Raw genomic sequence first — 27,383 nt, forward strand, 5'->3', positions numbered from 1 at the left:
GTAGGTAATCGGTCCCCGGGCGCCGACGTTCTATGAACCGGTAAATACTCTGAGTATTTAAGAGTCTTCACAAGTCGGTCTTGCAAAAAAAAATACATATACAGTTCTCCAGAACTAAAGTTCGGACAGCCTGCTGATTACAAGCTAAAGACGAGGTTGATCCAAGCTAACACAAATAGATCTTGTCAAGTTAAGAAAGCAGTAAGAGATTCCGAACCTATACTTAAATTATCATAACATAAGAAGATTTATGAAAAGGGTAAATTCAATGACTATAAAGGACGGAACTTTGGCAAGAGCCAATAACTTGAGAAAGATCTCAAGTTATAAAATCGCTACCGCTTATGAACTTAATGACCTTCGACTATAACGACGTCGGCCATACTCCGTAGGTAACGACTGTATTGATACACATTAATTACATGCACTAATACATGCCTGTGCGGCATGCATGCCGTTGTTCTTGACGCAGAATGTCACTTTAGCAAAATGTCATTTTTTACACTTAACATAATGTAATTTAGTATTAATAAATTCTCCATAAAATGGGATTTCTGCTAAAATTACGTTTTGCGAAAGTAACATTTTTGCGTAAGAATATTTTTTTTTGTCAATATATTGTAATCGTGATCTATTTTTATTAAAATTAATTATTATAAATAAAATAAATTAGGAATAAATCGACTCGACGAAAAATAATAAATTCAATGCTGTTTGTTTCACGTCAACATATTGAATTAACCGCGCCGGCTTCGCACGCGACATAAAAACCTTCCTCTTGAATCACACTATCTATTAAAAAAATCCACATGAAAATCCGTTGCGTAGTTCTAAAGATCTAAGCGTATATAGGGACAGACAGCGGGCAGCGATTTTGTTTTATATTATGAAATGACAATTATAGAGACATAGGCATATTATATTAATATTTCAAAACATTCTACCGTTCGAGATACAGCCTGAAGGCCTACCACAAACCATACTAACACGTTACTACGTCCAGATACTGTCTCTTTTATCAATATCGTGAACGCATTGTCTAAAAAAACAAAATTGTAAACGCAATAACTACGTGTTTTATGTTTCATACTACCCATCGGTTTTCCTAAAAAATAACCTCCTTACAATTATTATGCGCACGTGACAAAACTTTTCACTATGTCATTTTGCGAAAGTGACGTTCTGCGTTAAGACTCCGGCGCCGGCGTCGTGCAGCTAAAGTTGGCTCAGAATAGAGCATTCATCACAATTGAGATATGAATGTGTTTTTATTTTCTAATACTAATATGTTCGTTCATTGTTGGGGAATAGTCACAAGTAAAACAGAAGAATAAGACATATATTTTAAAAGTGAAGTAAGATTTTATAGCCTTTATCCTCAAATCTATATAATAATAAATTTATTTATTCACTTCTATATATATAAAACTCTTGCGTTACTGAGTGACTGACTGACTGACAAGGCACAGCCGAACTACTGGGCGTAGGAAGCTGAAATTTCATGTGTATCAATTTAAAGCGGTGGTGGTGTAATGGTTAAGACGCCCGCATGTGGATCGAAAGGTCTCAGGTTCGTATCCTACTCGTGCCACATGAGTTTGTATACCAGATTGGCATACAAACTCATGTATAGTAGTTTTCATCGTCCACCACTTGCTTCCGATGAAGAAAAAAAAACATCGTGAGGAAACCTGCACACTGGTGGACAGTTTAGTTCCCTAGTGTGTATGCAACTACCTGACAATAGATAACGGTAATTAGTCGTAAAAGTGTGTCAGATGCCTTCAGGCGACTTGAATAAAATCTGACACCAGTGTTAGCAATAACACGATGATGATTTGGTGTGTAGTTTTCTAGGACAGTGTAGGGGAGCAATAAGAAGGGATTTCCTGAAATTCCCACGGGAAACGGATTTTTTCTCACATACGAAGTTGTGGGTAAAAGCTAGTCACTTAATAAAAATCAAATGAATCAAAAATCTGTACAAAAAAGTGACAGCTACGTATCATCCTGACAAAGCGAAAATATATAAGATATAGAAAACAACAGTCATTCTTCATAATTTACTAGTAGTTCATCATATTATAAACTACAATTATTCTAAATATTCTTCATAATTTTTTATCATTATCCGAACACGCGATTATCGAAAAAAGTCATACAAATAAATGTAAAATAAACTTGAGCATATGAAATATAATAACATATGACAGTAACGTGTCATTCGCATATTACGACATGTCACGTTAACGACGTCGTTATGAAAGAAAATATCTTGTAACATTGCTAAAATTCATATATATATATATATATACTATAACAGTTTTATTTTATATGTATGTATTTAACAGTAAAAGAAGAAGGTCTAATTTTCAGAAAGATAATTCTTCAATTCCATTTCCATTTATTCCATTTAACAATAATACATTGTGTCGGAATTAACATTAGCACATAATTAGGTCTAGCACACAATAAATGATAATTAAATAACAAATTACAATTTAACATTTAGTGATTTTCTTTATTTATTTAGCTAAATACAACGGTACACAATATTTAAAGTATTTAGTAAGAAAAAATAGGCACTTACAATAATTTCTTAGAGAAAGACAATATTATCATCCTAAACAAGTACGACTGACATTCGCCAATCTCACAAAACTGCAAACAATTCCTGACAAGCGTCTACCATCCATCCACGAACACATAACACTCAGGTTCCTGGTTCAGGAACGCGTTGAGATCCGCTGGCATGCGGCACAGCGGAGACTGTGCATGGGATACAGTACGTGTATGAGGTGTTGCGAACAGTTTTCGTGGTTGACAATTGCGTTGTAAAAGGCTACTATTAGGTACATACAATAGACATAACTCATGAAGTACATTGGCATTGATATTAACTCGGAGTACTTTCAAACACATTACTAATTGAAATGATCCCTACGAGCTCTTAGAGAATTGAGACCTGATACACCAAGTAGAAACAGAGTAGGGATAGTATCCGTAAACCATGATACCATGTTCTGTTTTTATCCGTAAACCATGATACCATGTTCATTTAAATTGTATTATGTAAGTGAATGACTTACATAATACAATTTAAATTTAAAATTTGTCATTTATTTATAAGTTATATTTAACCTTTAAGTCTAAGAAGGTATCTATGAAATTTGTGTCATCTTTTAAAAAAATATGATACGATTTTGGATTTAGATATTTTAATTAAATTTATTTGCTTATATAATTAGGAATGAAACGAACTTACCTTGTGAAGTTCGATTCCAATCATATGAATCACTTAAACCGAAGACGATCAATCACTTCATTCCCTTTATAGAAATCCTTGTCTCTAAAAAATGGCGTGAGCGCGGAGGGAAATAACATGTTTTGTTCCTTAGGTACTCTGAAATGTGTGACTGAGACAGCAACATCTCGTGCTGCTGCTAGTTAATATTGTGATTGTCTTCGGTTTAAGGTCTGATATATGATAATAAATTATTGTAACCTAAAACCTATGTATTATGTGAGATAATGATAATATAATTGGAGCCCTTACTGGAGTGAACCCTATCTGAAATTCTGTTGTTGCCTGCTAGCTGAGTGCAATCCGTGTTAAAAACTTAACTCAATTCTTTTCTTTATTCACGAGAGTATATGGTCCCGTTATAGGGCGGGGACGACAGGTCCATTTAAAGTTACGTAAGTCTGCTGTTAACAAAATATGAAACGATAGACAAGAGCATTACCGCTAAATAGCTTAAAAGCTTAGAGTGCAGCTTAAAGCTGCAGAAGCAACGAAACGAAATTAATTTTGGGTTAAAAGTCTTTAATGTGAGTGAAAGTGAGTTATAATAAGTACTACAATCTTTTGCCTGCGACTTAGTCCGCGTGAAACTGAAACAAACATGATTTTCATAGTATACACTACATATTACAAAACAAAATCGCTTGATGCTGTCTGCCCTCCCTATGTATGCTTAGATCTTCAAAACTACGCAACGGATTTTGATGCGGGTTTTTTGAATGGATAGATAGATAGATTAATAGGAAGGTTTAGGTATATTATTGATTATGTTTTTTCCGGAGCAAAGTTGAGCAGCGCCTTTGTTATAAAATTTGGTACACGGGTAGAATATAACCTGAGATAACACATAAGGTGATTTTATCCCGAAATTCCAACGGGAGCAAAGCCGCGAGACACAGCTAGTGATAAAATAAAGCAAGACGCTTAATTTAAAGAGGTTTAAAAATATAGTAACCGTATTATTAAACACTTTTAGTGCTCGTGTTAAGCTGATTAACCCTTTAATTCAAATTGAAAGCGCAGCGGTCGTGGTTGGGGCCAATATCAAATCCATCTAGATTATGAACCACTAGCTTTAGTCCGCGGCTTCCCCGCTTGAGTTTCTCACGGGAACTTTGATTTTTCCGGGATGAAAGGTTATGTCGTTCTTCATATTTCATCATGTATGAAAAATTTCAAGAAGATTGGCTTACCAAACAAACAAATTTGCTACACAGCATAAATAGCGTTATTAAATTTTTATCACAATCGTTTGGTATTGCATCTGATGGGTGCCACTGTGCAACAGAATGACAGACACACGGTTAAAAAAATATTATACTAAAGGTGAATACATACTAGAAATTTCGAAGTTGAGTTCAAATTGATTTGTATTTTTCTTGTGTTTTTTCATAGTTCTTTTTAGCATTTTAAATATTCAACACGCCGTGGCCTAATGGTAACCACGCCCGTCCGCTAGCTGGAGGTCCTTGTCCTGGGATCGATTCCCAGCGACTATTAAATATTTGTCTGCGGTTCTGAGAGCGTTGTGCCCGTTTTTGTGTTTGTGTCCATCGGACACACGATACTAGCTTAGTGTGAGCCGTTGAGTATTGTCAATTTAACTAATTAATATTCAGTATCAATGAATAAAATGCAGAATTAATACACATTTGACTGTTTTATTGCATTATCGGACTGAATAAACTGATTTTCGATTGATCATCAGCCATTAACCGAAATAACGAAATCAGTCGATTTTTAACACTTCAGCGCGATATTGTTAAAAACGATTCAGTTTATTTACATCCGATGTCTGATGGTATATACCTATATATCTAAGTGTAACTATCTTTGACCACCTGTACCTAGGACTAGCCGCACATCGACGTTTAGCCGTAACATATACACGATATCAACATAGGAACGCGCATATATAATTAAATTTTTATGGAAAATAAAAAATGATTTATCCAATAAAAAATACAAAAACTATTTTCGCTCCCCCCAATTGTTAAGCTTTGAAACATAAAATGAACAATATATCCTGTCGGGATTAGGCTGGCATTAGCGCCACTAAATAATGCACTTTATAACTAGACGCCCCACTCGCCTACATTGCAAGCTGGGGTTGCCAACTCACAGGGTTTTAGCCCGCTTTTTGAGGTTATAATTTCTTAGCACCAGGTACTGTTTGAAGCATAGGCCAGGAGGCCTACCGTCATCTCTTAATGCTATCCAGTTCAGGACCTAAACTGATCGACCATCGCAAATTCGTACCATCAAGTTTTTATTATGAATGCGATTCATTTTAGGTTCGTTCGTTCGTAAAAGTTGATGGTAGGCCTGCAGGTGATATTCGCGCAGGTGCTATGTACCCCGGTGCTATACTCGGCATTTCTCGTTGAATCTAACCGGCGCGTCGCTGACATTTAGACAAAATGAAAATACTTTGCATTTTTCTGCGCACCTTAAAATTAATATCACAGTTAACCCATAATGTCCCAGTTCTAAGACGAATAAAAACTAGTTTTTTTTTTTTGTTAATTTAGAAGTTGGCAACCCTACGTACACATTGCTTAGTTTGCCAAAGTAATTAATGCAAGTGTGTGCACTTAAATGCAAGAAATAATTGCTACAGTAATAATGTTCGTTTTCGTCATTTCAAGGATTTTGTGGAGATAGGTTTTATGAGGGTTCTGAGAGTAAAACTAACTTGACACAAAGCTGAACAGCATATAGCATACAGAACGGGAGATGACGATGACAAACCCTAATTGTAACTAATATTATATTCGCATTTATAATAGTGAGATTGTTGGTTACATTTTTACGGTCAATATACGCAACTGTGGTTCCGAACTAGTATAGCACTTATCCTCCCGTGGATATCGTACGAGGCGACTGAGGGACGCACAGGCTAGGCAGCTGACAGGCAACAATAGCATTCCCAAGGAGGGTTGATTGCAGGCCGGTTGTAAAATCACAGCTGATTTTTTAAAATGGTAAGGTTTTTTCGGGCCTCGCGACTTCACATCCCCGAACGCAGCCGGGAACATGCAGCGGTAAGAGAGAATCTGGTGTGTTTCTGTTTTGTGATTTGATTTATTACTATTTAATACTTTGGAAGGCACTATTTTCATTTCATGTCCAAGTGGGATGATGTGATCGATGCAAAGCCATTGCTAAGATGAAAGTCCAAATGGAACCCATTATAAAGTACCGTGATCGAGAGGTCGTCGGTTCGAATCCTACTGACCTAGATGATAGTCTTATTGAGTTTGCAGACCAATCTAATTCATCTGATGTACTTAACAACTTGTAATAAGTAAACATACTTTATTGCAACAAAATTAAGATACAATTTTGAACAACTAGAAAGATGTACATAGTCGGCATTATCTAATGCTAGTGGCCCGTCCCGGCTTCGCTCGGGTAAAACCATAAAAGTAGCATATAGTAGATTTTGGATAAAGATGTATTAGCGTTTGGATCCGACCTAAACTAGAGCTATACAGCCTCAGTCGAGTCGAGTAAGACATAGACTTGGAAGCTGATAGGTAACAATAACATTTCCAAGGAGGAATGATGCCAGCCATGTAAAATATACAGCCAAATCTTCAAAATTTCACTGATTACTTTTTATATTCACCACGGGCTTCGGGCATATAAAAAAAAAATTGATTAATTGTAAAACTCAGATATATATTTACGACCGCAAAAACAGTAATTTTTCGAAAACACAACCAATCAATCAGCTGCATCGGACAGTTTTGACCATCGATACATTGTTAAATGATTCGAAAGCGGTCGCCGGCGACGGGTTAATTTTTCAGTGCCAAATTAATGAAATAATTCAGTTGATTTGAGCGTGCAAATAATAAACTGCTTGCGCTAACTGTATTGTATTTTTATTTGTACAAGCTTTGATCAAATTCTTTGGTCTGCAATAAATAAAACTATGATGTAGTATTAGTTCAATGAAATTGTATTGACTTTTTTGAATTTCACAATAAAAAACAATAAATTTGCCAATTTTCGTATTAAAATCAAATCGGCGGGAATCTTTCTATATGTCATTGTGAAAATACATTTTAAAATAAGAAATGTTAAATAACTTTTTTTTTTGTTGGTTGCCAGTGCAATATTAATCTTGAACATGCTTATTTAACACAACTAAACTTTGAGCTATGAACGACGAATGAATGACGAATGAATGACGAATGAATAATAATTCAAGCAGAGATTGGCGCAATATAGCACTGGACCGAGTGTCGTCGGACAAACAGAGCTCTTTGCGCAGTACTGGTACATAAACAGCTCTCACTCATGTGAGCGTATTCCCGGCCGCTTCCTCAGCCATTATACGTCGGAGCCCAGGGTGCGATTTCCAATTTTTTCGTCTCCATTTCGCACATGCCTAGTTGTTAGACCATTGGCATGCATATCATCAGAAACAAGCCAGCATTTCTTGGGTTTGGCCTTCTGCCAGGGCCAGGCGGGATCGGCATAGCCAGACATTTATTCCCTATGTAATTTGTCAGTCCACACAAGACGTGGTCGTACCAGCGTTGAAGACACTACTAGAGTTTGTCTACTATGGTCACGGATAATCGGCTATGAAATAATTCTATCTACTATATATATATATATATATATATATATATATATATATATATATATATGCGAGCGAAGCTCCGAGACGCAGCTCGGTAATAATAATTGTTTTGTTGTACTGACCGACTGACTGACTATTTTAGATAGTTCGCCTTGACCTCTTGGCGATCTACGTCCATACATATTACAGTACAATTGAATCAGCTTATCAGTCTTATACATGAACAGGGCAGTTAAAATCCTTTATGTGTACTGCCCTCTGTGAATGGACAGGCTAACATACAGACAAGACTTATGTTGACGTGATAAGATGGGACCTAGCATTAGTTTTAGTATTGTTACTAAATCTTTCCCGCGACTTCACCCGCGTTTATTTCTTGCTTCCGCTAATTACTTGTTGTTGTCAATATCACAGGTTCTAAGCAACGTATTGCGATGTAACCTATACCAGATTTTAAGTTAGACCATCCACTAAATATTTGTGATCATAATCATAAGTGTGTATATTTGTCCGCGCCGGGAATCAAACCACGGACCTCCAGACAGCGGACGGGCGTGGCGACTACTACTCTACAGACGTTGTGACAACAACTATTTAAGCTATTATTACGGCAAATCTCCTAAAATAGCAACGCAACTAAATATTTTAGCTCTATCTGCCGCTTTTGTTTGCGCCATCTTTTCAACACGCAAATGCTTCTAATTAGTATAATTTGCGTCGCCCGGTCTTGTTGGGGTGAGGGTGGGGGCTTGTACATAAGCTGGGAGCGGATTTCTACTGTTTTATCAAGAGAGAAAAAAAAACAACAGATATCCGCATTTTAGCCATATAACACAAAAAGTAATAAAATTACACAAATAATAACTTTGAAAACTATTTTTTATAAGACAGGTTTTAATTTTTTTTTGTACGTTATGTGTTTGTAACCTTTAAAATAAACAAACATATTTCTATTCGAGAAGTCCTATTGTAGTGTGTATGCGAACATTCATTCAAGCATATTGGTAGATTTGATAAAGCGTGAAGAATCGGAAAAACACCCTTGTATTCAAAATATTAAGATTTAATTGGTTGTCATTTCATGAAATCGCTCTAATCTCCAAACTTGGACCACGCAAACAGCTGAAGTGTAAGGGAACAGCTATATAATAATTCCGCACAGAAACAAGACGTAGGATTCAAATTAGCATTCGCAAAAACATCGGCAACTATTGCGATGCTTAAACGAGCTCTGTGGGACTTTAAGTCGTATAATGGGCTTATATTAGCAGCATATTTACGAAAGTAGCGTATTTAATTGTACTTCTTCTTATTTAACTGCAGTATTTGATTACAGATAGACAAGGCGATATCAGGACAGGTGAAACTTCATTTAATGTATATCTTATAAAAACAAGCGATAATTTGATGTCACTTTGAATGTGACGAGATTCGATTGATACTGAATGTGTACATTATAAAAAACGCATAAAGACCAATATCATTAATATATAGTAAATCTGTAATACAGTGGAATAATTGAGATCTAAACAGCCTATGCTCAGCACGGCAATTATACGACTATGAATTAGTGAATGGAATAACAAATGTATATGCAAATTAGTAATCGTGTAATGTGTTATCGTAACTGCTCTAAATTTATAACCAATAATAATTCCGTTTCAGCCTTGTTGTGGTTCTCTTTTCTTCACAGTCGTATTCCTCATGGCCGTGGTCATTACTTGGAATGAAACACACACAATGTCTTTTCTTGGCTATTAAAGGAGTGGTCCGCTATTGTCTTCTCCATTTCACAAACAAGTTGATTAACAACCAGAGCGCAGGTTTCCTCACGATGTTTTCCTTCACCGGAAGCGTGGCGGAGTTGGTCGACAAAAACTAGTATTACTTAAGTGTGATTGGTATAAAATCTCATGTGGCACGAGTAGGATTCGAACCTTTCGGTTCTCAGGTTGTCTTGACCATTGCACCACCACCGCATCACTTGTAGTTGGGTTCCTTTTATACCTTAAAACGGTATAAAAGGAACCCTTGTAGCATCAATTCGTCTGTCTGTGGAGATCCTTTATCCAAAACACGCCTAGATATGTAATGGAAGTATGTCCTCGTAACTCCGTCACTCACGTCTTTCAACCATTTGGCGGGACACCTCGTGGACAAAATCGTGGTATTGTAAGGCGGGAATCACGCGCCTCTAGTCTCCAACCATAAGATCTACCATATGCATGTGATCTGAGGGCCCACTTCTTGAAATTCTATATCGAAAATATGCTTGAGATTTAGTGAACATTTCAAAAGAATTGTCTAAGTTGAAATTAGATTTTGCGAAAGCGAAACAAGCGAAACAAGTTACGATGTATTAAGTATGTCTTTGTAGAGTGTTTGGGAGGGCCCACGTCTATCAATATCTAATTTCGTCAAAACTTAAAAACCTTACTAGGTTTAAAAGCGTAACAGATAGAAAATTGTTGTTAATTAAAAAAAAAGTTTTATTACTGTTAGCCTTTCTCCAAAGTTTGGCTTCGTAACTTTACAATCGGTGTTGAATTACAATACAGTGGGTCCAAAAAACGATAAAACTTTAAAATTGTCGGCTCTCGGATTATATATCCTTCCTTTATGACCCATTTTAATTGGGGAATTAAGTTGTTGCACACGGGGATAATCTATTTTATATTTTGACTGGTCACTTGACTCGGCTTCGCTGTCATTTAGTATAGTATACGAATATTCGTTAAATAAATTGTATATATAATAGTGAAAACTGAATGAAAATCCGTTGCGTGGTTTAACAGAAGAAAGTTTAGAAACAGACAGACGTGGCTGGTGTTTTTTTGAAAATATGTAATGAAAGAGACCGGATCGTAAGCTATTAGCGTGTATTGAATTCTAAAAGCACCGTGTTACACCGTGAACGTTGACGTTAACGTGCACAGAAAAACGCAAAGTACGCTCAACGCAAAGTATCTTGTCCGAATGTCCGCGGCAGCGCGGCGATTTTTTATGGCTAAGTAGCCACCTAAGTCTTAAAATCAACGTCAAACTGACGATGCAAACTCACCATAAATCTTCAAAATTTTATGGTTATTTTTCACGTTGACCCCGAGCTTCACGATGACACAGCCCCGAATGCAAACTGCAACATTCCATGAGAGATACCATACTATATCAATAATTTGAATTATTCCGTTATACCCACGGGAGCGAAAGTTTCAGAACGCAGCTAATCCATTCTAATCCTATCCTCCTACTAATTCCACTAATATTATAAAAGCGAAAGTTTGTGAGGTTGTATGTGTGTATCTTTGTTATTCTTTCACACGAAATCTACTGGACGGATTGTTATGAATTTAACCTGGAATAACACATAGTGTACTTTCTATCCCGAAATTCCTACGGCAGCGCTGCTAGATTGGGTATATAGGATAGAGCTATTATAAATGCGAAAGCTGTCTTTATGTTCCATTGTGATTTCAATGAAATTTGGTAATCATGTTATTAAAGATCCTATTACAAAGATAAGCTACTTTTTTTTTCAAAAATCAACCCCCAAAGGACAATAATAGGGGGTGAAAGTTTGTATTAAAATCATATTGAATAGACGACTAAAGAAAAGTAATCCAGCAAAAGTAAACTATTCTACGCTGACGAAGTCGCGGGTAAATAAGTATACAACAATGGACTCAAAATGGAAATAACAACAGTGCAACACTAGTTTGTGGCTCGATACAGACAGACTGATTAATATTTCAGTTCGCGTTATAGTTAATTGAGCGTGTTATGTGATTAACATACGTCGGAGTGTAACGCACAGATTAACACTTGTATATGTTACGGAGAGGTTACATCATGACCTACATATATGGGTTTATGTCGTGTCACAGCCACAGCTAATTTTGATGTTAAATTTATCTAATAAATAGCAGTTGCTCGCGGCTTCGCCCGCGTGATTTCCCACGGGAGCAGTTATTTTTCCAGGATGAAAGGTACCCAATGATCTACGCCGTGTTTCGAACTATATGTATGGACATGGTATTAAAGAAATGAACCCGTGGTCTTCTTGAAATTCTATGAAATTATGCTTGGGATTTAGTGAACATTCCAAAAGAATCGTGAAAGTTGGAATTAGATTTTGTGAAAGCCTAAAGAATAAGCGAGTTACGATATTTTACGAAGGGCCCTCAGTCCTCATAGTGTCCTCTGAGGGCCCACCTGTATCTCAAAAACAATACATGCTACAGATAAAGTTTTTACCCCAAAACCTAAGGTTTTGCATAACAAAAAAGTATTAAGTAACATATTTATTACAATTTATAGTGTTAACTATACCAATTGTAAAAAGTTCGTGGTTTCGCGCCACTGCAAGTTGCAAAATAGGCGTGGCAGAATCCTACTAATATTATGAACACGAAAGTTTGTGTGCATGTTTGTTACTCTTTCACGCAAAATCTACTGGACGGATTGTTATGAAAATTGGTACAAGGGTAGAATATAACCTGGAATAACATTACGATACTTTTTATGCCCCGTGGCGCAGCTAGTCATAAATAAAACAATGTTGCACGTTAATTAAATAAAACTTCTAATATACAAAAAAAAAAGTCTAAAAATAAAAATGTTTTTTTTTGTCAGAAATATATGACACCTTACCCTAAACTATCTTTGTTTATTTCTAATAAAATTATATAATTGGATAATAAGTACATACATTAAATTAACACAAGAAAGATACATGCGGAAAATTATCTTTTAGTAAAAAGTATACAAACATACAATTGAAGACGAACATTTAAAACTCGTATCCCTCGCAACATTTAACAAAAATTCTAGTCAAAAAAAATTGGTAATCATTAGTTTAATGTAACTTGCAAAAATAAGGGCTGCAACAGCCTTAAAAACAGCTAAGCACTCGTCGACATGACACGGGGCAATAAATATGAAATTACCAAAATAAAAAGGGGATGTTTCATTAAATTAGGGGAGAGGGTGCATAGGAATTATGGCCGAGATGGGGAAAGGTATGAACATAAATTTGACTAGCTCAATTATAGTCGAAGTTTGCGTGGTTCCAAGTTGTGTTTTTGTTTGTTATTCGTAACTGCACTTTTTTTTCGGTTGAAAATTATCCACGATGAAAATTGGTATAATAACAATATGACTGATTTATTTTTCTATTTCTCTTCTTTTATGAAGGACATTTTTTCTTCTTTTGTAACCGGTTACAAAGTATAGTTACATAGGCGACCCAAAGATTTATAACATATGAACTGATTGATAGTAGCAACAATGTAATAGCTATAGTTTTTTTTTGTTTTTCTGAAGAAGATTTCTGAAGATTCGGCTGCGTTTTTACGACTGGCAGCCTGCCTGATCCAAAAACTTTAACATTTAAGCTGAAAAATTAAAATGAACCCTCTCTGGAAATGTTATTGATCACACTAAAATCCAAATACATAAGCCGAAAATTTAAAAATACAAACAAAATGTTGGCAAAGCCCCGATCATAACTTAGCGCCGCAAAACACGAATATAACGAAAACACAAAACCTCAACACGAGCGCTGCGAACTTCCAAGCTACAGCTGCTAAGTCCCTGACTATGAAACATAGTAAAAGTTGTACAGAAGGTCCACTTGCATAAAATATTTCATCATCTCGGCCACAAGAAAGGAACTTCCAAGCTACAGCTGTAGAAGCCCCTGAGTACAATATATAGTACAAATTATACAGAAGACTCACTTTCACCGCGACGCCGTAAAACACTTCTTTATTCGCGTCATTGAATGCAAGGCATCTCAACAATGTCATCTCAGCCACAAGAAAGGAACACAACCTGTGGCGCTATGGTAAAGTCCTTGCCCCTGAACCAACAGGTACCGGGTTCGAGCCCCGGTCGGTTCATGATGGATAATGATCTTTTTCTGATTGGCCCGGGTCTTGGATGTTTATGTATTTATTATAGAATATAGTATCGTTGAGTTAGTATCCCATAACACAAGTCTCGAACTTACTTTGGGGCTAGCTCAATCTGTGTGATTTGTCCTAATATATTTATTTATTTACATGCTGCAGCTACAGATGTTAAAACCCTGTATTTTATTCATATCATTATTCGTTTTCAAAATTAGTTAAAAAGCGTTGTGTACAATATATAACAAAAACAATTATCATTCACTATGTGCAAATACTGATTTGAGCTAAAACATTTCTGCAGTGGCTTGATAATTCCAGAGTTAGACATTCTTGAGCAGAATCAGGCTTCAGATGAAGTTAACCTTCTGTAATTAATTTTCATAGCGCGTCCTCGGCACGCAGCCATTTGAATAATGTTATTACAAAAATTAAGGTAATTTGCGCCCTTTTTTAAATGGACATATTTTTTATTCAAACATTTTTATAACGAATGTTTGGAATAATAATCAAAAATATTCATAAACTCTTATGTTACACAGTATAAATATTTAAATGATTTGTTTTATTTTTTTATTAATCCCACTAATATTGTAAAGGCGAAAGTTTGTGAGTATGTTTGTTATTTCTTCACACTCAAACGGCTGGGCCAGTATTTATAAAATTTGGTTTTAAGGCAGCTTATACCTTGAATTACAACATATACTAGTACTTTTTAGTACTAGTACTTTTTATCCCGGAAGAACGTGATTTCCGTCAATGGCGCTTTAAACAGTAAATGGCGCTACTGTGCAGAAAATTAAAAACGTATTTATTATTTTTGAATAATTACAAGGAATGTTAAACCGCGGGTAATTAACAAATACTTTATAGTAGCCTAACTATCCTAATCCTCATTAATATTATAAATGCGAAAGTAAGTTTGTTTATTTGTTTGTTGCCTCTTCACGCAAAATGTACCGATTGTTATGAAATTTGGTACACGGGTAGTTATATAACCTGGAATAACACATAGGGTACTTTTATCCTGAAATTTCCACGGGAGAGCACAAAAGCGATGTGTGATCTCGGTCTAAGAGAGATGAGATCTTATTATCGTACCAACGTGGTAGTGCATAAGATTTTTTTATTCAGAAACTATTGTTAAAAGACACTGTTCTGTACATATCTTACAGATTACACCACAGTTAAATTGGATTTTATAAGTGCCTTAACTACTTTTAAACTTTCGCGTTGCACAAATAAAAAAGGTATGTGCGCGTTTTATATATGTCGTTTAGTATATAAGTGTCCTATTCCACAATAAAAAGGATTTTTGCAAGTGTCTCTAAAATAAGAATTTGTAAGCCTGTTTTAAATAGCGAGCTCTTCACAGCTGTATATATTTCTATGCAAATAAGTATAAGCTCACGAACGAGGACATTATAGCTTAAAGACTGTCGTTAAACAGAGTTTAAAAAAGCCAACAGCTGCTTTAATGTCAGTAACACTCTATTACTACTTCTATGTGGCAATCTATATATTATTAGTAAAATCAAGTTATCTATTTATACTTGTAGATTAAGGGTGGGTTGCTCGTGCGCGGAAAAACGCGAAGAACGCCATTTTGTCTAAACGTCAGCGGCGCGCAGGTTAAAATCAACGACAAATGTGACGGCGCAAATTACCCTAAAGCTTGTGATAGAGAATAGGGCACAAACCTCGCGAAATACTTAGACTAGAATTACTTTATGCCTACGAGAAGGATATAAAATAGCAACTATTAATGACTAATACAACTTTAATAACAGCTTACACATAGTACATATGTAATACGTATAGTAGGTACTAGATGTTGCCCGGGGCTTCGCTCCCGTGAGAATTTTGAGATAAAATATAGCCTATAGCAATCTTAGATAATGTACCTTTCTAATGGCGAAAGAATTTTTGAAATCGCAATGATAGACTCTGATAGAATTTAGGGCTAGTATACATTATAATTCTTTTTTTGTTTTGGATTTGTAGTGGATAGCATGCTCCTCTTTATTAATTTATATTTGCATACCTATATTCGGTAAAACGTGTAGGTCTAATTTATTTTGACATCAATTTGTCTATTTGTACTCATGTTTTTGGCAAATAAATGTTTTCTTTCTTTCTTTCGCTTCGGTAGTTTCAGAGATTACCTGTCTCAAACATACAAACTCACAAACGCTTATCTCTTTATAATATAGTATAGATGTACCCAACCAGAAACTACAATAAAGGGAACTTCAAAAAGGGCGTGTAAAGATTCATTTAATGCCGGCGACACAGGTGGGATACCCCTGTGTTGCAGGCGTCAATAAGCTGCGGTAACCACTTCCCATCAGGTGGGCCGCATGCCCACCATAAAAAAAGTGTCCTAAAATTCCCAAACAGCGCAGTGAAGATACCCAGTGAAGATACTAGTCGAACATGAAACTCTTAAATCCATGTTGAAAATATCGCGATCAAAAGAATTCTCATTATAATTAGAATAGGGAACCTCATTAAAGTTAAGGAATTACCTCCTAATCTTGGGACCTCGTTAAAACTCCCAACTTTCCTTCAGTCGACTTACCTGAAAAAAAAACAATGATTAAGCTCTCTGAAGATTGTACTTGGCCATTTTTTGAGGTGGGATAATTATGTCAATGGACTCCCATTTAAGAGTTTGTCATATTTTTTATAACTGTGATTTGTCTGTGAAGCATAGAATATAAATTAAGTACCTAGTTATTTTTGTATGCCTATTTATGGAACTCCGTGTAATATCCCTACAAACATCGATAAATATTTTTTCAAAACAAAATAAGAGGATTTTATTAATGGTTCTTTTTCTATCTTTCTCATCTTAGCATGTTCGCGGTTCTTCCTTAGCCATTGGACGTCAGAGCCTAGGGTCTTTTAAACGAATCTCATTAGTTCTTGATAGATTTTTGAAAATAATCCTCGAAGCGCACTTGTTTTGCGCGCCCAAAACAAGTAAATAATCGTTCAAAGTAAACACAAAAATGTATTTACTCTAATTATATGTTGAAAAAAACATCGTTATTCGTGTCAAGAAATACCTACATATGTAAGTATGTAATAATACGTAACAAACGACTATTCCCGCTCACGGACAGCGAGCGACTGACATGATATGTTTGTTTTGACATTCAGCGCCATCTATCGTGATATAGTGTCGTCTACCGGCGTTTGTTAGTTGAGTAGATTAACAGCACCGTCTACTTTCAAAATTGAAGGTGTCTGTGACATTGTTTTTGACTTAGTAACCCGAATGGTTGGAAAATAAATGATAGTGGAAATATAAGAACGAATACAAATCCATAAATACGTAAGTTGTTTTGATTAATTCATACCGTTTACATTTTCTTTGGAAATTATTTTAGTATGAAAAAAATAACGACATATAACTCTTTTTTTTTTCAACTTTTTCTTCTTCATGGTCAAGAATGCCGAATATCTTTAATGTCAAAGCTACAAATCAACTTAGGGCAAAAATACTTTTTTGTAACGCGATAACTGGCTGATTTTGATGAAATTTAAAAGGTGAAATTGAGGAGGATCTGTCTATAGAATTTTTAAGTTGGTGGGGCATCAAAATAGGTTATGTCTCTTTTGAAATGTTCACAATTTTGTAAAAAAATATTGTGTTCGCGAGGTCTAACTTCGCGGCGAACACCTAGTGATAATCTTATCGTACTGACACAATAACTTCCAAATGTTTCACCCGATCATATATAGTTGTCCAAATCAGAAATTTGATGGTAAGTAATCGTACCGTTAACTATTTATCTAAATCTGAAGAGCGGCCGAGATCGCTAGTAAATTTCAAGAAGACTTTAATAAGATGTTGTCAAGGACACTACAATAAGGCTGGTGCCTTGGAGATGAGTAAGCGGATCCGGAAATTTGGTTTCCACCACTTCGTGGCTTTTTCACAGTAGATTTCTGCACGATGATCTTACTTTTAGATAAATTAATAAGGAATAATATGTGTGGAAAATACTCCACGGACAAAAGCATAGCTGTTAAATAAAAAGAAAGGAATTAATTTGCAAAACTAAAAACCAGCGTGCCTATTCGTCTAATTTGTCAACCAGTGTTCAGGTTTCCATAGAATGTTTTCGTTTACTAACTATAGGTGAGTCAGATTTGTATACAAACTCGTGTGGCACGAGTAGAATTCGAACCTGGGTGGAATACAGGACACACAAACAAACAGTGTTAACACTTTCAAGGACACTATTCACTAGATCAAGTACCAAATGTGGCACTATTTTTTTTCATACAAATTCAAACCACGTCTATAAATGTAGTGTCACATATTTAAAGATACTATAACTGCTGACATGGCAGTACGTCTCTGTACGTAGGCGTACTGCCATTATAACTACATCAGACTCTACCTTAATGTGACACTACGCCTAGGTACGTGACACGTAAATAGGCGTACTGTCATGTGGTTTTACATGCATGCTGTAAAATTCTGACACAACGCCTGGGTACGTCACCGTAAATAGGCGTACTGTCATGTGGTTTTACATGCATGCTGTAAAATTCTGACACAACGCCTGGGTACGTGACCGTAAATAGGCGTACTGTCATGTGGTTTTACATGCATGCTGTAAAATTCTGACACAACGCCTGGGTACGTGACACGTAAATAGGCGTACTGTCATGTGGTTTTACATGCATGCTGTAAAATTCTGACACAACGCCTGGGTACGTGACCGTAAATAGGCGTACTGTCGTATAGCATTGCTGCTCATATTGTGGATTTGACAGTACGTCTTAGTACGTGACACGTAAACAGACGTTGTGTCGAGATGTATCCAAAATTGATCAAAAGAACAGTTAAGAAATGACACAACGTCTTGGTATGTCAGCGCAAATAGACGTGCTGACCGGTAATAATAGAGATGTACTGCGTTAATATGACACAACGCCTTGTTACGTCACGGATTTAGACGTTTTTGGTATATAATTAAACGTAAAGTTGCATATTTACTTACTACAAATCCTTTGATGATTGTTTGCACAATACCTGTGTACGAAGTGTTTTTTGTAGGAAAAAAATAGAGTCACTTTAATTAAATCACATACTATAATTTGTTTACAACTTAATAACTATAATTGACAAACTTTAGATACAGTCTTTATATTCCAAGTCTTTTTAATCAGTTAAATCTTATAGTCTAAGTAGGAACATATTTTTCCATCAAATCACAGTTTTATCAATCTTTATGATACTGGGTGTACAAAAAAATAAAACGAAACTTAACAAAAACTTAAAATTTGTTCTTCCTCACAATAAAATAAAAGTAATTTACCCTGTTATTATACCTATTTACCTACAGTATCTATTTATTTTTAAGAAAACAAAAATGTGACTTCTTCACAGCAAACATAACAATAAAAAAAACTTAAAAACGTCAGTATCAAGTTCAGATATAACAAAATATAAGTATCATTTCTATTATATTAGAGATCTTTGTGCCAGTCTTCGAAGCACGATGGACACAATGCAGGAGATTTGTCACATCCTTTACAGTAATAGCTCGTGTCTCGTCGTATTTTACTCTTTGAGCATTGCTTGCATGACAAAAATGCAAACTTCTTCTTTGATGCTGAAGAAGGCATCATGCGTGTAGGCCAATGTCCGTGATTGGAAGTCGATGGGGAAGCAGATGCTTCTTCAGGTTGTGTTTGGGGCACTGGATCAGGTTGAACCACAAATCGTCGGCTATTGTGTTTATGAGACTTTTGTACTAAATCGACTCCTTTTTCTTCATTCAATCCAATCAGTTTTCGGATCAGTTCTTCTCTGTATTTTATGAACTCGTACTTTGTGTTTTTCTTCACATAGTTTTTGAAAATGTAAAAAGAATTCCAAACAGCCGTGTCCAAAAGGTGGAAAAGAACCTTTTTATACCACCGAATGGTCTTTCTTGGTGACGAATAATAACTGACCATTTGGTCAGCTCGATCTATGCCCGCCATTTTTTGGTTGTATCTATGAACTTCTATGGGTTTGGTTTTCTTTTTACCAAATCTGTTTGTCACTTCAATAAGTTCTGGGTGGTCCAAAGTTGTAATCATACAGACTTCTCTTTTATCTTTCCATGCACTTACGTAAACTCTTCCTTTTCTAGCCCAGACATGTTGTCCTTTATTTAGTTTCTTTCCTGTGACGTCTTTTGGGTTGTCTTTCCTAGACTTTCGCAGGGTTCCATTAGAATGAGTTTGTAAATCTATTAACTTCTCTGAAAGCGTTACAGAGTTGTAGAAGTTGTCCATATAGAGATTATGCCCTCTTAGCACATACGGACGCATCAAACGAAGGACCAATTTATCTGTTTTTCTCACAGTTGAATCTGCATCTTCCGCTCCAGTATACATTTTAATATTTAACACATAGCCATCAGATGTCGTTAAAACGTAAAATTTTATTCCGTATCTCGCCTTTTTTGACTTTATATATTGTCGAAACATCAAACGCCCTCTATATAGCAACAGTGACTCGTCAAGAGACAAATCTACTCCAGGGTTAAATTTGTTTCGAAAATTTTGTGTCAGTGTATTGATGAATCCTTCAATTTTTGCACCTCCATCTGCACCCAAATCAGCTGCATATAAGCACCGCAGTAGTTGTTCGTATCTTCTACAGGACATTGTGTAATTAAATACGGGATGGAAGTACAGCGGATCATCGTAAGTGAAAAGTTTTCTTTGGTTTGGGACATGAATATGACCATTTAATAATATGAGCCCTAGGAACTTTCTCATCTCTTCTGTATTTGTTGGTCGGAATACAGAGTTTCGCGCATGGCGTGTATGCGGCCGATTAGTATTTGTTAGGGCTTCTCCGTAAGAATTTGTTCTTTCAACTAAATATTCTAACATCTCTGGTGTAAAAATTTCATTAAATACTGCTTCACATGTGGTATTTTCATTTACTTCAAAAGTCGGACCTTCCGCAGCTGATCTGAACTCAAATGAAGGAATATCTAATACATTTTCCTCCCAAATCCTTTCAGTTGGTGGAGGAGTACCTCGGCGCACAGGATTCACCGAATGTCTGTGTCCTCTACTGACACTAAGCTGATTTCCGGCATTATTTTCTTCTTGAACTATACTGACCTCTATCTCACGCTCTCTCACTTCAGCTTGTGCCTGTGGTTGCGGCAAAGGAAAATCTTCAGAGTCTTGATTTCTTCCATCAGAAACTAGGGCCACTGGTGGTTGACTGGCGCTTGATTGACGATCGGTAATCGGTTCGTCTTGACTTGGGCTGATTTCCTCTTCCGAAACGTGTGAATCTTCTGGTCTGCTGCTTTGGTCCTGTATGAACAAAAAGTAATGTAAACATACTATTGACAATAAATCAAATAAATCTGTACATAAATTTTACAGTTTCAATTCAACACTCAATTACCTGTATCCTTTATAATATCGCACTAATAATACAATAGTGTTGTAACTGAAAATACATCTAACTTGACATAACACTATAAACAAACGTAAAATTCAATGCCCCACAAGTCAATAAAACCGTCGTTGTAATAATGCCAAAAATTTCATTTCAAAAACACAGAAAACATTCATTTTATGTGTATCTATAATAGGAAGTGATTTATAAGTCTTTTTTGATTCTGAAAAATTACCTATTTTGAGTTACAACACTACTTATTGTATTGTTAGTGCGATATGTGTTACAGCTAAAGCCCGAAATGCGGATACACCTAAATTTAGTCGGCTAAACTTAGGTATAGTCGCATTTTGGGTTTTACAACATATGTACAGTCAGCGTCATAAACATCTACACACTATAGCACCTTATTACAACGTGTTAGGGTACTAAAGTGTGTAGATGTTTATGACGCTGACTGTACTAATTAAATAGGTTATAAAAAAAATTGAACTCAAAGTTTCAACTTCAAGGTAAGTATCAAATAGCAGTTTACCTCATTTTCTTCTTGATGTGTAACTTCTTCTCCAGAAACCCGCTCGGGCGATCTAGCCCTAACACCCTGAATTGAGCTTCTTTCTTGGTCGCTGCTTACGTCGGCATCCTCACCTTCTTCCTGAGTTTCAGCTGAGTTATTTTCTGTCCCGTCATCACTCTCAGAGTTTTCATCAGATTCTTGACTGGATTCCTCACTTCCTGACAGAGATCGGGGTATGTTCTGCGGACGTGTGTCAAAAATACTTTCTTCACTGCCACTAGAATATTCCACGGGTGGTTCAAAATTTTTGTCGGAGTCATATTCACCTTCAACGTCAGAGAACGGATCATGACTACTACCTGACTCTTCTGCTCCAAACAAGGTCTTGGATTTCTCGCTTTGACGTGCCCTCTTCTTTCTAGTAGCCATCTATAAGTAAAATACCTATTGTAACAGACAGCCAGACCAGAAGCAACATAACACGATTGCAATAGATATACAACATACAATAAAACATAATAATAATTATAGTTACAGGTTAGGGTGTACAAAATATGTCATTTTTATCGTAAAATACACTCAATTCTCTGAAACACATTTCACAAATAATTGGCATGTTATTATTTTACTCCAAAAAAGCAAGAAAATAATAAATTGAATAAAATACTAACCACAAACACCACGTGCTGAAACTGCGCGGCCGCAAGCGATCGCCCCCCACTGTGGCACTGCGCTACTGACCGACCACAGCGCTATAGTCGCGCGTCGGCTATCTTCGTGGCGGCACGACACGCTTACTATGCGAACGTTTACATGTGTGTGTAAGGCCACACGTTTGCAGCTAAAAATCTTCTGTTGTGACAGTACACCATTGAAATTGCTTGCGTTGTGACAGTAAACATGTGACTTCATATAGACTCTATGAAATCTTCACGCTTATGTCCGTACTAGCAAATAAATTGAAAAATATTTTAGCGTAAATAGGCGTTGTGTCATATTGTGATTTTCGCAAATCACGAAAATCGCCGTTCTGCCCCGGAAAGTGTTAATGCTAGCGTTGACTAGAAAAATAATTTTAATATTTAATAGTTCTCTATTTTACAGTTGACTACACGGGTTTTAGTGGCTACCCTCTTGGATTTAGGCAACTGCGACTACATTGTTTAATGGAAGCTATAGTATTTCCTATATTCATTATTTATCTAGTATGATATAATTAGTCAAGATCACATTTTGGTAAGAAATAAAAGAAATTGATGAAAATGTGTTGGTGGCGTTAGTGTGCAGCTGAACTATCTGCGTCCGCTTCCGCTACCGCTACCTATGAGACCGAAGCCGGGGTATAACCTCGTAACACGATTTAGTGCGTATCCAAGGCTCGTAAACCCGTCGCTACCCGAGGCACCCCCGGGAAGTGATTCGTCCCGTCCTATCCCACTAATTTACGTCATAGGAGACGGGAATATTAAGACTAGAGTCTAGCGATCCAATTTTTACGAAGTGTGTAGAACAGTTTGTCGAGAAAACGTTTTTCGATAATTAAATCATGACAAATCTTTGATGTGTTGGAGTCAATTGTATCAGCATACTATGTTATATTATAGGTTTGTAAATTTTGCTTCAAAAAAATATAGTACAAACTGTTAACTTTGATGAAGTTCTGATCACAAAAATATCAATTTTCAGGTGCCAATAAATTGGTATCTCTAATTTTGAAAAAAAAAAGGAAACCATATAATACTCGTATTTTATGGTGTTAATAACTTACTAAAAGATCATTAAAATCCTATTACATTTGGATTTCCAATACTACTTACATTTACTCTTACATTTGGAGGTAGAAACTAATTTTCTCTTTTTAAGATAATAATAGTGGCCGGTAGACGTTCCTCTTAAATCATCTATTTATAGTAAATGTAAATCTTGACATTATAATGAGTTATGTATGTTTATATACCACGTGGGAGGCGGTAAAGTTAGGTACTGTCGCCAGGGTGTAAGGGTCGATTGCTTTGTAAGTTACTAAGATATAACAATTTTGTATTTATAGACTTTTTTAACAGTCAAGCGAACGGTTAAAAGAAAATTAATGCAAAATAATGGTTATAGTGATACCTATTTATCAGACTATTATAACTGATCTCCATCAGTGGTGACAAGAGGGCTGGCTGTTTTTTGATCCGAGTACTAGCTTCGCTATCCAGCGCGGGAACGTAACCAGCATTCTTGGCACGATGCCTCACGGACACTTTTTAGATTTTAATTTCAGTTTATGTAGTGTCTTGTCTATTTAGGTTAATTTAAGTTCAATTTAGTTTTAATTTTTAATTTAGTTTATAACGTAATGACGCGTAGGTACATAACAAACTTAAATCAAATCAACAAAATAAAGTAAATTACACCGTAAAGAATATAATAGGTCTTACACAATTGTTTTTGAATGTTCATTAAATCGAGAGTTTTTGAAGAAGTGGGCGCTCGAACACACGCACATTAGACCTTATTCAATAAAAAAAGTAAAACTGTTTATCAAAAATTTTAAATTAACAACGCGTAGCATTTCACAATAAAATGAAAAATGCCCCTTAAAAATTCTCGACTCGTTTGAGAACTTCAGAAATGTTTGAACGTTGTACGAATCTTTGAAACTTTCAAGTTTACGAATAGTTGATCGATACAAATTTGTTTAGGGCTACACCAGACACGACTTCAGTTGTTATGACGTCTTTATTTAAAATCTGATTAACCACTTCAAATAAGTATATGTGGTTTTTGAAGTTTGTTAAACTGCCACGAGAAAAACGTAGCTTTCGCCCGCGTGAGTTTCCCAAGGGAACGGGTACTTTTTCGGGATGAAAGGTACCACCCTATGTCCTTATCCGTACTTCAATTCTTCACACTTAAAAATTTCAAGAAGATCCAAGAATAAAGAGTGAAAAAGTAACAATGAAAATTATTTTTGCATTTATAATATTAATTAGGATTAGGATTCTAAATTCATTATTTATTTTTATACTTAAAACTAAACGTAAAGACTGAAGCTGCCAAGGTTATTAGTCCCTTAGTCGCCTTGTACAACATCTACAGGAGGATGAGGAGTGGTCCTATTCTAGCGCGGAACCACACGCAACCTCTCTCATCACTGCATGTTCCCCGTTGCCTTCGGGGTTGTCGAAGGGCTTCGCGAAGCCCTGTGTCAGCGTAAAAAAAAACTTAAAATTTCGAAAATTCAGCTGTATTTTACGACCAGCCGCCTGCCTGACGTCAACCCTCCATGGGAATGCTATTATTTGAGGTCCTATTCTAGGGTGGAACCACACGATACCAAACTATTAAAATAGACGAAAATGCCAGTCTGTTAGGCCGTTAAAGCCAATTTGCTCACAGAAAACTTGTCCCATAAAGTACTATTCGCACCTTGTTAAGAGTTCAACTTGTACTTTGTAGAAGATGAATTTGCGTATTTTAAAATATATCGACGACTTTCTTGATGTATGTCGTACCATCAATGGAGTCTGTAGGGATTTATCCCCTTGTTATATACGCTCGAATTTAAATATATTTGGCTGTTAGCTCGACGAAGATGGATATTTGTATTGGAAATTTAGGATATGTCTATTTATTTTTCAAAATAAGTCTATTTCGTAGTGCAAATGTTAATAGTTGAGTAAATTTATGAGTGAAGAACGTGAATTTTTTATGCGCTTGCGCAATAAATTATATAATTTTGTTTCATCTAAACTTGTTTTATACCTAATTCAATATATTTGATTTGTCTATATAATGCTGTAATACATATGTTACGGACATAATCCGAAAGTATGGCTACATCAAGATCAAGCAGACGTGGAACTTCAGACAGAAACACAGTTCAACAAAAGCACGTTTCGCAGATTTTTTTCTCTCAAGGTACTTAAAGTTTCTAAACATATTCCAATCTAACCTAATCTAATTGTATCAAGCAGAACTGAATTATCCAATTATTTTAATTCAAACTTGTCTAAATTTTGAGAAACAAAAAAAAAATTTCGCCGAAACGTGCTTTCGGTGAAGAGTGTTTCTGTGAATTGTGGACACTCTAAATTAAGCCGGCTAAATTAAACCTAGGTTCCACCTCAGTTGGTCTGCTAAATGATGAACATCCAAAACCCAGGTCAATCTGAAAAAAAAATAATTTTTTATCTTGACCTGACCGGGGTTTGAACCCGGGACCTCCAGTGTAGCAGTCCGGCATGATGACCATTAGCCCACGGAGGTCGTCATTAAGGAGCAAGTTCGTAAATAAGAGTGCACACGATTATTGGGTTGGCCCGCCCTGCCACATTTATTTCCGTAATTTTTGACTATCACTGCCTTAACACCCCACCTTAAATTCACAAACAACCACACCTAACATTCATTAATAAAGTGGTCCTTACTAAAATACTTTATTTGACACCCCGAGGCAGTGATCCGTGACTTTTGTGGTTGTAAGCCGTAATAAAAATTTAGGGGTCCGAAGGAATTTTTAAGTAAAGGTTAGTATTAAAGAGAGTTAATTTTTATTTTAGAATGTCAAAATTATATGTATTAAACTGGTTAAAATAGCCATTCAATTCAACAGCCCTGTTGCTGTTTGATTGTAAAATAGCTGTTTGATTGAACGGCTATTTTAACCATTTGGCTACGACATATATAAAATAATTATATGTAAGTGTAACTACCGGAATTCACACACCCAAATCACGTTATAAATAAAGTTATAAGTTGAAATTTAACGACCATAGGGCGCAATGGCGCGTGACCTTATAGGGTTCACTGCGCAAGGGTTGGAGTTCGATCAGTGGCGTAGCTATCGACGAGCTAGACGGTACCGTGCACTGGGGCCCTCAAACATTCTGGGGCCCTCGGCGTAGCTATTTTTTTTTTTTTGTATAATTTCAAAAAAGTTTTTTTGTAGCATATAATTTTTGTCACAAGCTTTTATTGTCGTCAATGAGATATTATTGCATTCAACGCGTGACAAACGACATGATACAACTTTACACTAATTTATTTATTTAAGTACACACAACAAAAATGTATTAATTAATTTAATTTAAGAACTTTGTTCTTGTCGTTGTCTTGGAGCATTTTCCATCTAATCCTGTCCTCAGCCATTGCCTGTGCCTTCTCTTTTATTTCATCTAGGAATGCCCTTCTTGGCTTTCCTTTTCCTCTTCTTGCTTCGATTTTTCCTTCAATCAGATTTTTCATAAAGTTGTCGTGTCGTATAAGGTGGCCAAAAAAATCTTTCATTTTCTTGTCTCTAATGCTTTTCAATAACGTTCTTCTCTCTCTGATCTTGTTTAGTACTTCTTCGTTTGTTTTCTTATTTGTCCAATTAATTCTCCCCATGCGCCTCGAGCACCACATTTCAATAGCTTGTAAACGGATTCGATCCTTCTTTAGCAAAAAGAAAAATATATACATTTTAGTAAATTCTAAGGTTATGAGCTGTAGCTCAACTATTACAATTAAGAAACAGGGAACTGATGTCTAATTATGATGTAAGGATGGGACGACTGATTGAAACGACTGTTCGCGACAAATGTAATTGAAAAATAACGGACGAATAGTTTCAAAATCTATTACAAAAA

The 27,383-nt window shown here is 35.9% G+C and overlaps 2 protein-coding genes across 4 annotated transcripts in view; both read right to left on the reverse strand.

Annotated features, from left to right (window-relative positions):
* The window catches only part of LOC128680260 (uncharacterized protein), a 533,151-nt gene that overhangs the window by 417,564 nt on the left and 88,204 nt on the right, over window positions 1-27,383 (reverse strand). The window contains exon 2 of one of the 2 annotated variants that reach the window (XM_053763302.2): window positions 16,338-16,391. The exons of the other annotated variant lie outside the window; for it this stretch is intronic. The gene's annotated coding sequence lies outside the window, so the exon portion shown is untranslated. The remainder of the gene's footprint in view (window positions 1-16,337; window positions 16,392-27,383) is intronic. 2 annotated transcript variants of the gene reach the window in all.
* On the reverse strand, window positions 18,905-22,812 carry LOC128680261 (piggyBac transposable element-derived protein 4-like). Of its 2 annotated transcripts, XM_053763305.2 has the most exons (3): window positions 22,437-22,812; window positions 21,784-22,194; window positions 18,905-21,160 (listed from the first exon to the last, which is right to left on the reverse strand). In XM_053763305.2, the coding sequence occupies exons 2-3, from the start codon at window positions 22,192-22,194 to the stop codon at window positions 19,301-19,303; spliced, it is 2,271 nt and encodes a 756-aa protein (XP_053619280.1). In that variant the 5' UTR covers window positions 22,437-22,812; the 3' UTR covers window positions 18,905-19,300. The 2 variants fall into 2 exon arrangements, with proteins under 2 accessions (XP_053619280.1, XP_053619281.1); XM_053763306.2 differs by having other exon boundaries at window positions 21,784-22,812.

The sequence above is a fragment of the Plodia interpunctella genome, chromosome 23 (assembly GCF_027563975.2).
Source record: "Plodia interpunctella isolate USDA-ARS_2022_Savannah chromosome 23, ilPloInte3.2, whole genome shotgun sequence".
Classification (NCBI taxonomy): Eukaryota; Metazoa; Arthropoda; class Insecta; order Lepidoptera; family Pyralidae; genus Plodia; species Plodia interpunctella.